Source organism: Aythya ferina, assembly GCF_964211825.1.
Source record: "Aythya ferina genome assembly, chromosome: 3".
Classification (NCBI taxonomy): domain Eukaryota; kingdom Metazoa; phylum Chordata; class Aves; order Anseriformes; family Anatidae; genus Aythya; species Aythya ferina.
Genome location: NC_140298.1, coordinates 1,897,850 through 1,913,468, shown reverse-complemented (window position 1 = coordinate 1,913,468; position 15,619 = coordinate 1,897,850). Strand labels below are relative to the sequence as shown.

Below are 15,619 nucleotides of genomic sequence, written 5' to 3'. Positions count from 1 at the left end.
AAAGAGACAGAAAAAGCAACACCTCAGGATTAGCTTGTGCCAGCGTGTCTGACTACTAACACAACAATCTGCCACAGCTTCCTTCGTCTGTGACCCAGAGGAAAGATTTATCAGTGCTGAGCTGTTGTGACGAGCATTATCCTGCCACCTCCTTGAGCGCCACTGACCCTGCTCGCTGCCTCGCTTGTGAGTCAGAGGAGGAAGGAGAGAGGGGCAGGAGGCCACATTTACAGCAAGGCTTTGGCCCAGAGGGACCGGAGGTGGCTGCCCTGGGGAAGGAACACACTTTCCTCTCCCCACATTACAGAACCTCCCTAACGCAGCGGGCAGGAATGCTGAAGATCACTGCCTGCTGAAACAGAGACTGGTTCAGATCTGCCTGCTAACAACTCCCGGCCTCCTGGCCACAGGACATGGAAAAGCGAAGGGCGAGGTATTCCCTTGGCTCCCTTCCACCTCCACTGGGCAGTGGTGCTCCTGTAAGTGCTGGGAGGGAGCAGCTCCACAGAGCTGGCAGCCCTGTTTGAAGAGACATACTCCTTCTGGCCCAACGCAGGTATCAGTGGGCACTTTGTAACCCCCCAGCACCAATTCCAAGTCCCATTATGGCTGTTCTCTCAGAAAACAACCATTCAATTATCATCAAGGCTAACGTCCGCTCAGAAAGGATTGGAAAAAATTGAAACATTTTGAAATTGTTTAGTTCTGTCTTGGAAATGCTCAGAGGAGACATCCGTGTTTTAGTGGCTGGAGAGAAACAATTGAGAGAAAAGGCATTCAGGAGGCCAGACACTAGCGCTTTTATGTTGTCCTTTTTCTTTCCGTGACATTGGGGAAAAAAAACAGAACCTAGGGAAGAACACAACCACACTGACACACAAGCTAGAAGAGCTCCAAGAGCCGGAGGGATTTTTGTATTAGAAATGTTACAGAGGAAGGAAGAAGCTGCTGCTAATGACAGCAGAATTTTTGCTCATCTGTCATGTTTTTACTACCAAGGAAGGAGCATTTAAGCCAAGTTCATGGCTAGCTTATGCAATGCAGGAAGACAGACTGCATCTAGGCAACCAAGCAGTAAACAACATTTGGCCAGTTTATGAGCATCATTTTGCTTCTTTCTTGTATGAATCCCAACTGTGGTGCAAGTCCATTTAGACACACTGCAGCAACTTCCAGTTTCCTGTAGCTGGCTAAAACGTACAGCTAATGCAGCAGCAACTCTTGAAATTAAAAGCACTTTTCTCACAGTCACCTTTCTTTGCAGCCTTTAGGCATGGACAGCTAGCTTTTAATGCACATCACAGGCAAGGCCTATGCCATCTTTAGTCTCTGTTAGTACTTCATGAAATAAACTGAAAATTACTCACTTAATTCCTCATGCTAGGAACAAGACTTTTCTTAACTCTATTTAAAATAAATAAGTTTAAATTTATCACATTTAATCCTGCTCCTCTCTTGTTCCTAAACTGCTATTCTTCTGACTAATATTTTAGAGAAACCACTTAAACAACTGTCCTATACCAGGCCACAAACACATATGCATCCTCAGACAAACTTCTTACTGTAAGAGTTCAGTGCTAATCCCACCAGATTCAGCATGATCGATTTATACCACAGCACAAAGTCTTCACTGCTTTTGGCAATCTTTCCTGTCTTTTGCTTAGCGGATGAAAGGAAAAATTCAGTTCATCCAACAAATGGATTAATTTTTGCAGGGTTCTTTGTGTTTGCTTATTGTTTTGTTGGTTTTTGTTTGGTTGTTTTGGTTTGTGTTTTTTTTTTTTTTTTTTTTTTAAATTGTTTACTCAACACTAAATACCACGGGATGACTTGATTGCAAAGTATCGAGTACCCCAGTCCTTATAATACACAGGGTGTGTGGGGGGGGAGGATGCTTTTCTATGGGATGCAGCTTTTAGTGATAAAAGTGAAAGGATGTAGTTTACCTCTTGACAATCCTGAAGGAACTTTTGAAGATCTCTGTTATCTTTGAGTCTCATCAGAAGTTCACTGGCTGCTTCACGGTTCTTCCTATGTCTAGTCAAAAAAATAACAGCAGAGAAAAAAAAAATGAAATAGGCATTTCAAGCAAAACCAATTTGTTCATTTCTGTTGCCCCTCTGGGATACGTTTTGAGTAAGTATGTGGTGCATCTTTTACTGCCTTTCAAATGAAGAGCATGTTTGAAGCTCAGATGTGCCCATGTTATTTAGTGCGCTTACTTAGGTTCAGCACGCATTTGTTTTTCTAACAAGTCAAATACACAGGGCAAATTTTGAAGTCAGCGTGGTTTCACAAGTATCATGTACAGAATTTGGAGCACTAGTTGGAAGACCACAGGGAATTTCAGTCTGTTTGCCAAAAAACATAAGAAAACCATCTTCAAAACTGCAACAATTAGATCTCAGGTTACACAGCCCTTGCAAAGTGTTCACTTGCTGTAATGCTCTCCATAATATACCTTCCCTGTGGCTCAGCACCTCCTGCTAGCCAACAAAGCTGTAGTAATTTATATAACCGTCCGAACACTGTGTTTAACAAACTCATGTGACACACTTGTGTACTTCAGCAAACAGAAGCTCTATTTGCCTTGGAATGTATTTCTCAGAGCATTTAAGAGTAACCTTAGCACAGAGGAAAACCAAAGGTTAATCAAAAAGCCCTATTTTTAATTCCTAATTCTTTGCTCCTTGAAGGATGAGTTGTGCTGGCAACCCCACAGTTCTTAGTGGGTTCCTCAGATGGACATGGTGCCTGATGAGCCGATTCCTGAGGTATCGCCAAACATGTTTCTGACTGACACTTCTTTTGGAATAGTAATCCCTGTCGATCTGTACTTCCCTTATTTATGAGGCAATTTAGACGGAGGAGGCAGAGTAAAGAAGATGATTTCTATTTATTGCTCACTGTGTAAGATTTGTTCATATTTCGTTGTGCATGGTCTTATTGCTGGGCTATGTAATAGACTAAGATAAATAAGGATACAGAGTTGGAGATTATTTTATAGGGTGGCAATTTATAAGATGATCTCAGCACATAATTCCAATAGCTGAATAAATCCATGTTAGTGGAAGTCTCCAGACACTCACGATATTCTCGAAGGCTATAAATTACATGTCGACGACAACTGGCTTAACATACCACTTTTCCTGATCTAAAAATTACCAGAGCAAGCTCTCTGGAAGAGTTTAGTGACTTCAGAAACATGAAGAATACCTGTGTTTGCTGGGTGTTACATAAAAGCAAAAGGTCTGTAAGGCAGAGCAATAGGAGAGGACCCTTTAAAGGGCTACACATTGCTCCTCTGTTATCTCAACAGCTTTCTCTGAATAACTGTGCAGGCAGCAACTATAAAGCTGTAGGTAAAAACCAACTGAGTTACAGATCAGATGGCAGGGAAGATGCACATAACCATCAAAGGAAGAGGCTGGAGTCCAAGCCCAGGTAATCTTGATGTCTTGGCAGGTGTTACCTGAGAGAGTGCAAAGGAGAGGACACACAAATTGTGCCTTAGGAAAAGCCTCTGTAATGTAGTTAACAGCAGTGGGTTTGATTCCACTCTTTTGTGGCTCACATATATACGTCTGGGCAAATACAGTGCATTAGTCGGGTTGCTAAATTGAAGCAAGAAATTGTTTGGGTGATTCTATCATGATGATTTAGTGTCACGATGATTTAATAGATTTAAGGGTAGATTACATTCTAGACTCGTGCATTCTGGAGAGGACACAAGTTGTGCAATTAAAAGGAAAATTTTCATGACATTGATTTGAATATAGTTAAGAATGAACAGACAAGTTCTTATGTTGAGAAACCTGGAGTTTAAAAATCTAGCAAATTATCTCCACGCAGTATTGGAAATACCGACTTTAAGAACTCTGAAGGGAAAATACGCAGGAACATCACACAGATGATGATACAGCTGTGTTTTTTTGTTTTGTTTTGTTTTTTTTTCTTCAGCATAACAAATGTGATCATTGGTGCTCAGAGTTATTTAACACTAAAAGGTTGTTTGGTTGTCCAAAATGACCTGGAGTGAGATTGCAAGATGAGAAATCTCTGAAGAACAGGGCTGAACTGTAACAAGGCTTAAACTGGATACTTGAGGACGTGGTTGTAATATACTCAGGATGGAATATATCCCTGCTGGAACTGGCAGGAATTCCTGTACTTTCATCACAGAATTGGTGTTATTTTTGAATGGGAATAAATGGCCTTAAGAAGTCATTTAGTCTGTTCTTCCTACCCAGAGTGGCTATATCCAAACATAATTAATTCCTTCTCCGTGTTTCCCCAAATTGTTCTTTAAGAACTCCAATGACACATTTTAGAATTTTCTTATTCCATAACTACGCTTCCCATTACAAAGCTTTTCTTACCCTCTACTACCAGTAAGTCTGAAAGACTCTAAAGAGAATCAACAGGCAGACAGACTGAAGAACAGAACCCTTTCAGGTACCATTTTTTATCCAGATGCTAAAATCACGTGGTGTAAAGGGCCTGGCTGCCCCATGCCTCTGGCCCTGTGTGCAGAGGCCAAGCTAAGCCAGCTGGTGGGGCAGGGAGGTGGATGGACCAGCGGACAGACTGGTGGACAGATTGGACTGCAGCTGCACTGAGGGCCAAGAGCACTGGGCAGCCCTGGAGGGTGGAGAAAAGCACCAAGCCTGATGCACGGTTTTTGAACAAAGATTGCTCGACTGCTGATTGCAGTCATCCCTGTTAAAATCCTACTCTTCTGAGAGGTGCATGGCAAGGAAGGGTCAGAAACTGACTCTGCCACACTTCACATTATCAGTGAGTGCTCTTACTGGTTTGCTAAAACAGTTTGTGGAAGAAAACCCCACACTAGCACAGAAGGGTTTGCTCTTCAGACTCCAGTTATTTAGAATGACTGCTTGAATTCACCTGCTTGTTCATGTGAGAAACTGCATGTATTACTTACATTATAGCTATGTCTAGGTTTACATTAAATAGGGACTTCCCTCTATATGCTGAAGAGGCAACCTCAAATTCCAGTGTCTAAATTAAGCTAGACCTACATGGTAAAATGAGATAGGAAATGTACCGCAGTCGGTTAAAACATGAGGACATCTTCCTTCTGTGGCAACGTTGTGAAGAACCTAAAATAGTAAAATGAGGTATGTTCAGCATGAAGATGTGCCTGATTCAAATTAACCCAAGAGCAGAACACCAAAATTTACCACAGTGTTCCCAGGCTGTCTCTGCAGAGGTCCTTGACAATGCTAACACCACTGACAACTGACAACGTCTCTTGTGGTTTAACTGTAAGCCTGTGGGTTTCAAAACCTTGAAGAAGTAATAAATCTTACACATAGCATGAATGCTACTGCCTGCTAAGAATGCTGAGATACATGCAAGGAAGATATAACTCTCTAGTTGTTCCAGCAAACAGCAGGCATTCTCCTTCCTGAATGGGCAAAGAAAAAAATATTTCAGTTCTCTGTTGAGTTAGAAAGTTGCACAAGTACAAAAGTTGATGAAAAACAGAACCAGGTAATAACTTGAGTCAGACCTGACACTATCTTGAAGCTAGATCTCAGTTTTAGAATGAGAGAGGCCACAATGTAAGCAACTGGACCATGGCAGTCCCCTTATGCTCCTCCAAGAGAAAATGGAGAAGAAAACACTTCCCTTCTGGATGGCAGAAACAGAAGCAGAAGTCACCAAATTAAGGACAGCTGCAGAGGGGAGACCAGCCAGGAGCCCTGCTCTCAGCAACCCTCTGGACTCAGAAATAGAAGGGGAATGTTCTTCACTGAGACCCCACCAGGGCCCCTTGGCAGCAGGGAAAGCCGCAGACATGTGCAGCTATAAAAGTGTCCTACACCTGAGGGAGCAGCTGTAAAAGGTAAAGCTGGGACCCACAGGGGCTCAGAGGTCACACAGCAGCATAACTGCCCCTGGTGTGCTGATAGCTTGCTCCATTTCCCCTTCTTTCCTTGTGATAGTTTTACTCAAACCCATCTTGTCCCTCCCTCACTCTTTCTCCAGGTCCTTTTCCCCATTTATCTTTCCCTTGAACTGCATTAGAAGATTGTGCTGAAGCTGTACATCCTGTCACCCTGCTCCCTCAGCCTCTGCATTCTCCTCTCCTTCCTGAGCCTGATGCCTACAGTGTCTGTTCAGATGGAACCATTTCAGGGCAGGGGCTGTCTGCTGCACCAATGGCCAGCGGGTTCTCCTCCGCATTAGCTTGCAAGCATTGCTGTAAAAAGCACCATTAACCATATGAAAAACTACAAAGAGCTCCATATAGGAAGTACGGAGCCACTGCATATATTTGAACTTGTTTGTTTTGGTCTTTTGTTATACATCCAGCTGGAGCCTGGTTGGGAGAGCATTTTTTTTGTACAACCAAAGAGGCTTCCTTTGCTACCACTCCCACTACACCCAGCCCTAAGGCTTTGTTCTTGAGGCTTATCAGACTTACAGACTCAGAGAGCAATCACACGGATTTCCTGGATAGCAATGCACCGGATGGTTTTTGCAGTGCTCTGCATAAATACTTCTGGAATTGAGGAAATGTCCTGGGAAAAAAAGTGGGGTTAAAAAAACTACAGCCTCTAGGACTTGCCTGCCATTCTGAGCAGGAACTCCAACATGTCTTGCAGCCAGGACAGCCCAGGTGGCCAGCTAATGCCACAGAAAAGGAGCTGTGCTGGGGAAACAGCAACCAGAGCACCTCAGCCACGGGCAGCAGCGGCCCTGCTGCAGGGCACACGCAGGATGGAAGGCTGAAGCTGTCTCCACTCCATCCACCTCAGCCAGGGTTGCACAAAGAGGTTGGCTCCTTGCTACTGTTTTTTAAAATTCCAAAGTTACAGAAAGAAGACACCTAATCAGAAGGGCAGGATCGAGTCCAGCTTTCATAAGTGGATGTGAAAACTTGAAGTAGAGAACATCTGAAGTCAGAGAGGGTAAATAAAGGAAAATAATTTTCACAATTTCTGCTGACTAGAAATACATTTAGAGCTGACTCTGTAAGCAGCATCAAAAAGCTATCAGACTGCATTTATGCACTGAATTAAATCTGATGTCCTTTAGGCCACAAAATGCTCCTACAGGTGGGCCACATGAGGGCAGAACTCATCGCACTAGAGATGGCAGCATTTCCAAACACTCTTTCCTTTCTTCATCCTTCTCACTGGATGCTCCTTGAGCGAGAGGCACCTCTTTGTCACGGGTACTCTGCAGTGAAGGGCACTGACAGCCAGGGCAACCAAAATGTCCACAGCGCGTAGGATTTTTGGCACTGATGCACAAAGTGCTATGCCACTACAGCACCCATTTGACATCCCAGCCCTTCCTGCCCCAAATGCAGTGCTTTATGGAAATGGAGAAAGAATGAAGAAGATGCTGACTGGATGTGCTCATTATGTTCCAGTATCAGACAAAAGGCAAACATAAATCCTCCCTTTGTCTATGAGTAACGTCTTCCATAAAACGAAACAGTTACCTTCACACAATGGGACCTGTGTGTGCCTGTACTCAGGTTCTAGTTTGCTGGGGCTGGAAACCCAATTAAGTGAAGAAATTCAGATCCTAGATTGCTTTCATATAATCTCCTCTTTCTAGTATTTGCAGATTCTCTTTGTGATCTAAAGAGAGTCAAGCTGGTTAGAGAGAGAATGAAAATATGAGGTACCCTTGGCAGTAGACTATTAGAGGGCTCAGAGGTCCTCAGCAAGCTCTGGGCACAGGAATATCTGCCCTTTTTTAAATCCATGAGCCACAGCTAAAGCAGGTGCATAGACGGTGCAAAATGTTTACCAAAACAAGAAAGACACATTCTTTGCACTGCTTCAGACCTTGGAGATAAAGGCATCTGGCCAACTCAAAGCTTACTGGCTGCGGGAGGATGAAAGTCTGTCAGAAGGGTGGTCAGTAACATCTGACATGAAGTTCTGTATGAGATTACTTCTGCATTCTGACACTCATGATTCACAAGAGCCTTGAAAGTCTCCACTATTATTCAAACCATAAGCAGAAAGAACTATAAATCACAGCCATCAAAAATGAACATTTGGTTTTCAAAGAAAAAAAAAAATCTTAAAGGTCTATAGCAGTCATGCCACAGCTAAAGAGACAAAGCAAAAGATTTGTTCTGAGATGAAAGACACATTTGTACCAATTCTTTCTAATCTCATTTCAGAAAGGCCAGACAACTTGGAAAATGTGATCAAAGCTGAGTGGGTGGGGTAGATACAATGCCAATTACACTCTTGAAGAGCCACATTCCTTCCTCAGGGGAAGGACAGGAATATATTATGATCAATGAATCAGCTAGAAGATAGCAAAAAAACTTAAGGCTTGTGGAACCAGGTATAGCTACTGCTACAGCTCCCACCACAATATGAACTCTGTTAATACTCTGAGAATTATAAGCAACACTCATATAGCCAATTTCTGGGTAGTGAGCTCATTACCTAGTGAGTCTCAAGAAAATGGAAGAGGTAATGTTTAATTAAGATTAGCCCAGCATATTTTTGAAACATTATAGTTCCTGTTTTTCCACAGTACAAAGAAAGCATTCTGCAAAAGATGTTTTCTAACGTGTTGCTTTGCCTTTGGATTCTGATAAAAGGTCATCTCTCAAAGAACAGAATTAAAATGTGAACAGCTACATTCTGTCATCATTCTGACCTTACCTGTCATCAATAGAGTCCACTTTCTCCTGGATTTTATCAGAGTTAATGTTCCCATCACTAACTAGCCTTCTGCCAGTCTCTACGACTGCATTGATCTTTTCTTCATTGGCATCCATTGTAGTCATGAAATCCTCCTGTTTTTTAATAGCAGCTTCTGCTCCTTCCAAGGTAGTGGGCATTTCTGTGTGTGCCAAAACATACTCCTGTGATTAAAACAAAAATCAGGGAGAGAAAAGTATTACACTCAGGCTATGTTGCATGCTGTCAACAGTTTCACCACATATGAAAACAAATATCTCAAGACGACTAAGAAGTAAAATTCAAAAAGCAATTTAATTTGAGTTACTTTTCAAAAATAAAGAAGGTAGTTAATCCATTTTCAGCTCTCTTCTGCAAGTGTTGGCTGGTGGAAATGAAGACAAGTAAATCTTGCCCACTTACCTGGTTATTAAGAAATGCTTCTGCTTGCTTGGTATCTCTGAGAAATAGCTGGTAGGCATGAGACTGGGAGAGGAGATTTTGCCTGTTCTCCCACATTTTGTGGAGCTCATTCCATCCAGTGTCCAAAGCTTGTAGGCGCTGACGTAGGAACATGTACTGAGCGTCAGTTTGCCCTTGTGTCACCATCTCACCCATGTCCCTCATTTTCTGATAGTCTTCCTCATAATTGTTGATTTCATTCTTGATATTCTCATGTTGAGTGAGCAGCTTCTCAGCCTCTGTAAGCGTGTTTGGCATGTCTTCAGAGGCAATTGCAGTCTGAGTTCTGGATAGCCATGACTGGAAGTCATCTAGATCTCTCAGGAACTGTTGCAGTTTGCTTGCTTCTCCAAGAGACTCTTCCCGGTTCTTCAGAGTGGTCTTCATTTCTTCCCATACATCATTGATTTCTGCGAGCCGTGAAAGGATAGCCTGTGCCTGGTCAGGATGCTCTGATTCCAGCTTTTCTGCCTCTTTTTGCAGGTCACTGAGCTTAGCCTCAATGGCCACCAGGTCACGTTCCATGCCCGTCAGCTTCCTCTGCAGGGCCATCACTCCAGCAAGATCATTACCCAGATCTTGTGTAGATTCAATCACTTTTGTCTTTTCCCTGATCCAGGACTTGGTTTCATTACATTCAAGGTGGTAATTCTGGATACTCAGGGCCGAGAGCAGAGCATCCTTCTTTCTGTCTACCAGTTCTCTGAACTGGCTCCATCTGAAATTTGTGATGAGAGAAATGGACAGAAATCAAGACTTGTGTACAATAAGGGAAAAGTACGGCAACACTGCTGAGTGAGCAGTTGCTCAGCTTAGCTTGTTAAACCATGAAATAACAACATATTCATGCTTTTTTCAGTCCTTTCCATATCATCAATAGTTTTAGCAAAACAATCATTAACCAAGCTATAGCATATATAAGAATATGTCAAGTGTCAGCAGTACTGACAGTACCTTGTAAGTATAATTTTTTCTCAAGTGAAAAATTGCTAGTTACATCTAATTTTCACACTAAATACACTCAACTCCATTCTCTCGGTGGACTTTGAAACCAAAAAGAGAGAGTTTACTTGAAGTATTGTATTGGTTTCTTTTTGTTTATTTGTTTTAAATCAATAATAGTTACTATAGCAATTTTCCACCTCTCAAGTCATGGTACTGATACGCTTAGGAGCTGGTTGAAGTCAGTAACAAAACTTTATCTGTTAATTGAACATTTCAGAGATACAGCTCTCTTTCCTTTCGAAGGAAAGATGAAGCTAGTTGAGGGTCTACTTTGAAGATACTTGAGGTAACAGTATGAAAATATATTTAAAAACACATACAAGAAACACAAGTGACACCACTATACTTTTTTCATCCAGTGTCACATTTTTCATGAGCATGAGGCCTTCACGTACCTCGTGTTGAGTTTATCTTGCTGCGCTTTGATCTCCTTCTCACTTGGATGGCCACTGTGCATTAGCTGCCTAGCAATTTGGTTCACTACTGCAACACGGGAAGCCTGATTGTTCATTTCAGGTTCTAAGCTTTCAAATCTGTGGGAGAAAAAAAAAGATCACAAAGGCATTAGAGAACCAGAGTCATAGGCAAGTTAACAAAGGTGGCTGGTGCACAAAAACTTCCAGCCAGAATTCCCAAAACTTCCTGGTAAATCCATTCCCACCTGTGCTGGATCACTTCCAGGTCCTCCAGCTTCTCTGGAATCTGCATATTATTCAGCCACTTCTCCTTTTCATCTATCCAAAGTTCACAAGCATCTGCCTCGCTGAACATCTTATAAAGAGCAAGGGTATCCTGCAAGGCCTGTTTACGCAGCCGAGTCAGCTCAGCAACCTCCTTGTATCTTTCTTCTATTCCGGACAACCTGCCTTGCACATCTGGAGACCCGGCGTGTTCCTGGGGTAGAGCCTTTGCCTGCTCGTGAAGTGAGTCAATGGTTGGCCGGTAGCTTGCAATCTCTTCAGCAACATCCTTGTGTTTCTTGACCAAGGACTGTGTAGAATATTCATCATGACCAACATCGTTGCTGGAGACAATTTTGAGGATGTCCAACATCCATGCGTCAATGTCATCAGCATCAGCCTGGAACTGGTGAAGGAGAGAGGCTTCCTCCAGACGTTTCTTCCTAATGGCAGATAACTGTTCCAAGTTAGCCCACTGCTCCCGGATATCCTTAATTCTTTCTCTGATCTTCTCAGACCCAAAATGCTCTTCCGCAATCATGTCTTCACCTTCTTTTATCGCTTGCTGGAAGTGACCACTACGACCACTCATTTCGTCTTCAAATGCCTTATGCTTACTCAAGAGACGGACAACACTGGTTAGGTCCTTCCCGTAGTCATCAGATGAAAGGATCTGTTCCTTCTCCCTGATCCAACCCTCTTCTTCAGCCATTTCCCAGAAGAATTTCCAGAGGCGTCGGGACTCTTCCAAGCGGGCCCGGCGCTCAGCTGCAAGCTGGCACAGCTCTTGGTAACAGAACTCCATGTGAGCGACGCGGTCCCTGATAACCTGCGGGTCACACGGCTTGTAACCTGTTCAGACAGAGAATGTGCATTACAACACAGACTCATTCATTTTCATTGCAACAGCTGGGGTGTACCTAGAGTTCTTAATTTCTGCTTGTTCAGTCTGCAAAGTTTATGGAAGAGAATCCATATTTAGTCTCCTGAAACAATGTGAACAATTCAGACTTCACCATCCCATGAAACAAAACAAAAAATGCTGTTCTGTGAATGAAGACAAAAAACTAACTAAATAAAAAGGGTAAGACACCTACGACTGTTTTCAGTGAAAGAAAATTCACTACCCCAGATTTATATCACAACACAAACCAAACATTATTTACCCTAGTTAATTACGCTATTTTAGTGGAATCACTTTTAATTAGCATAGATTGGGACAATATCAGACTTAATATAATTATTTGCTTATGTTTCATTAGAAACACAAAACCAGGAATTAATGGTGACTGCTACAAAGTTACAGCAGCTGCTGGTTAGGAGTGTGACATAGCAGACAAAATACAAGCTGCACTGAACTTCTGAACAGGTTACCTTGACAAATTAATCATTGACACAGTGAGGGAAGAAGGAACAAATGAAGCTGGATTCTCTTATTCTGGTGCTGAACTTAACCTAACGTGCCTTGCAGAACTAATGAGGCTCACACATAACCCCATATATAATTAAAACTAAGGAGGATGTGTTGGCTGCTAGTTACCTTCTCCATCAGTGGCAAACTTCTGTGCAGATGCATTGACCCCTCTCACTCTCTCAGCCTGAATGGCAATGTCAGCTTCCACAAGAGCATGTTTCTGCAACAGGTCTTCGACTCCTAACAAATGTTTGCCATAGTCTTGAGACAGTAGAAGCACCTGATAAAAATGAAAAAGACACATAAAATGGGCTCAAGGCCATAAGCTATTCATTTCTTAATGACTCCTTCATGCTTTACACTGTTCTCCTTTGTTACACCGACTAACGTCCACAGAAACAGTAGGGACATAAGCAGAGTTATTTCAAACTTAGAGAGATATGACTGATGTGAATTCGTACCAACATTTTTCAAATCCCTGGCAACCATGAAGAAATTGACCATGCTCTTTAATGATGAAAAGCCCAGTCAGCTCAGCAGGACCACTGAAAGGCACTCAGTGCAGGTACTGTGAGCTGCCAGCGAGCTACACACATCTTTCTTTCCTCTAACAGCTTCCAAGTTCTGCTGGCTCATGGACAAGAACACAGTTATAATTCTTCCCCTTCCTCCGTCCCAGCAGAACAGACAGAGAAATTCCATGCTTTTAAAGCACAGCGGTGAAAAGGTGACTCACGTCGGTGGTGATGGAGAGAGTTCATGTAATTCCCTTTCACTAAAATCTGCATCCTCATTTTTTTATAGAAGCATGTCGTTTTATAGAAGCAAGCTTGGTCCTTTTCCTTAATAGTTTTTAATCTTTATTTTAAAATAACATCATAAGGTATAAGAAATTTGTTCACTGCCCATGAATGTGGGTCTTCTGAATTTGCGAACTAAACCAGATAGGCAAAACAAATCTTAAAAAAATACAAAAAAAAAAGGACATTTACACATCTCTAGAACATTTTTCTATGTTCTTGAATGGGCAACACCTACCTTCATCTCATCCATCCAGTCCATAATGTACAGCATTTCCTGGAAAATCTTTTGCAGGCCAAGATTCATCTCCAGCCGTTGTCTCCGTGCCCTGAGCAGCTCCAGGAGGTATTCCCACAGGCGTATAACATTGTCCTTTCTTGCAGTGATGCGTTTTATATCATGATAATTTTCAGTCTCAAGCTCCTTTGCAACTGCAACCACAGCTTGGACTCGTTCTTCGTATGCTGCAATGTCTGTTTCAATGGCCTCATGTTTCTTTGTTGCAGCCTCCACTGCTGGAAGGTCAAAGCCAAAATTATCCTGTAAAGACAGAGAAACTTCTTCAGCAATGGCTGCCGAGGAGAAAAGCCCTAGTACTCGAACTCTAAAGTGACTTCTGATTGTGCAGAACACTCTCATTAGCAATTTCAGGAGTTGGACTCGATGATCTTTGTGGGTCCTTTCCAACTTGGTATACTCTGTGATTCTAAGATTTCACAATCTCAAAATGCTCTGAAAACTCCTCTTATAAAATCAGAGATAATTCTGATAAAATCAGACATCATTTACTAGATTTGGTGTAACAACCATGGTGGACATCAGGATTAGCCTACGGTTGTTTTTGTTTTTTTTTTGTTTGTTTCCTTTTCAACAGCCACCTCAAATAATATTTTTATTTTTATTTCCTGCGCTTATTCTGTTGAATTGACCTAAATATTCAGGTAAAGAAAATCTTGACTGTGGGTAGTTATTTCCACATGAATATCTCTTGAATACGGAAGAATAGATTCCAAGAATGGGTATGTGTGAATACATTAAAGATAGAACAGTAATATATATACATATACTCTAAATATACCTTTACACACATGCAATAAATATAAATAAGCATAGATTCAGTAACACAAGTGGCACAGGAGAGCAAATGTTCTCTTTACAAGAACTGTACCCTGTAATTACTCAAAGGAATCATTTTAGTCACACAGACAATTTCTGAAAGCAGCACCTGAGAAACTAGTCGTTGATTTTCACTTAGCCAAGTTTCTCTCATAGCTGCCTTGCGATCAAATCTGCGTGCAAGTTGTTCCAGTTTCTCTTGTCTGATGAGCTCATTTCGCAGTGCCAGTTCTCTTTCATGTTCAGCTTTTTCCAGTCTTTCCCAGGCCTGAAGATGTGAAGAAAAAGAAAATGCATCTTCTAACTACACATGCATATAGGGTTATGATAAATCATATGTTCTTCACATGAAATAAGTACTGAAGTCACTTCAGCCAAGTTTCTCAGAACTGGCAAATTTATTTAAATGCCAATGAATCTGGTCTATATAGGCTGGCCTTACACCTTGTCTGCTAATGTAAGAGCATGACTTAAAAATTGGTCTCAATTTATAAATTCATTTTCTGAGCAAGAGGTGTAAGCCTTGTTTATCTCGTATGCATTTTCTTGAGTTCACTTGTTATTTGCCTCCTACAAAGCTTAAACAAACCACTTTGGCTTCAATGTGTAAGAAAGCAATTGTTTCAAAGTCTTCTGAGTGCTATACCCAAGGAAGGGATTCTATCTTTCTCCTTTAGGAAATGAGAATTAGAGATTCATGCCTTCTCACCCCTAAAACCAATTTACAATTGTTCTTTATTACATCCACTTTGGAAAGGAAAACAAGTACAGAATTCAGTGACTTCCGCTGCATGCAAGTCCTTTTTTTCTCCCAAAGCAAGAAGTTATTCACATGCATGGCATTAATACTACAAAAACAGAGCCTTAGAAGCATGTTGAAAGCCAGCTAATCACCTTTCAGATCTCCTTACAAACAACAAAAATACCCACAATTAAACACAAACTACCCTAGATTCTTCTAAATCCTAACAGATGTGAAATTGCCTGAAACCCAAAGTATTTTAGGCATTTGCAGGCACAGGAGCTTAACGCAAACAGGAGAGCTGTGCAGTTTACTGCTCTCCAGGATGCAGACCGAGGCCACAGACACCCCCAACAGCTGCTCTGGGAATGCCAGGCATGATCAAACACAAATGAGGAGAGCTCACAGTTCTAAGTTGTTTGTTATCCTTGAAAGAGCTTGTCAGCTCTGCTGCTGTTCTGCCAGCTGCACCAGGAAAAAAAATAGCTGCATAAACCCCAAGAGGGAACCCAAAGGGTCGGTCATGGCAGTTCCTTTACTCTCCCATGATGTGGGCCTGGGGGCTGCAAGGCAGATGAGGGCCAGCTCTGTTCCCCGCTGGGAGCCAGGGAAGGCAGAGGTGTTGCAAGAGCACCACAGCCCTGAACAACACAGGGTGTTTGCTGCTGTACTTGGCTCTGCTGAGACTCCCTCAACCTCCTGCTTGCAG

General features: G+C 42.1%; 1 protein-coding gene across 3 annotated transcripts in view; it reads right to left on the bottom strand.

The window, feature by feature from the left end:
• The window catches only part of SPTBN1 (spectrin beta, non-erythrocytic 1), a 137,058-nt gene that overhangs the window by 29,295 nt on the left and 92,144 nt on the right, over positions 1-15,619 (bottom strand). For all 3 annotated transcript variants that reach the window (XM_084514129.1, XM_084514128.1, XM_084514130.1), the window contains 8 exons: positions 14,278-14,436; positions 13,290-13,592; positions 12,378-12,531; positions 10,819-11,689; positions 10,553-10,690; positions 9,114-9,870; positions 8,673-8,875; positions 1,947-2,037 (listed from right to left, as the gene is read on the bottom strand). In XM_084514129.1, the coding sequence (XP_084370255.1) occupies positions 1,947-2,037; positions 8,673-8,875; positions 9,114-9,870; positions 10,553-10,690; positions 10,819-11,689; positions 12,378-12,531; positions 13,290-13,592; positions 14,278-14,436 (2,676 nt within the window). The remainder of the gene's footprint in view (positions 1-1,946; positions 2,038-8,672; positions 8,876-9,113; positions 9,871-10,552; positions 10,691-10,818; positions 11,690-12,377; positions 12,532-13,289; positions 13,593-14,277; positions 14,437-15,619) is intronic.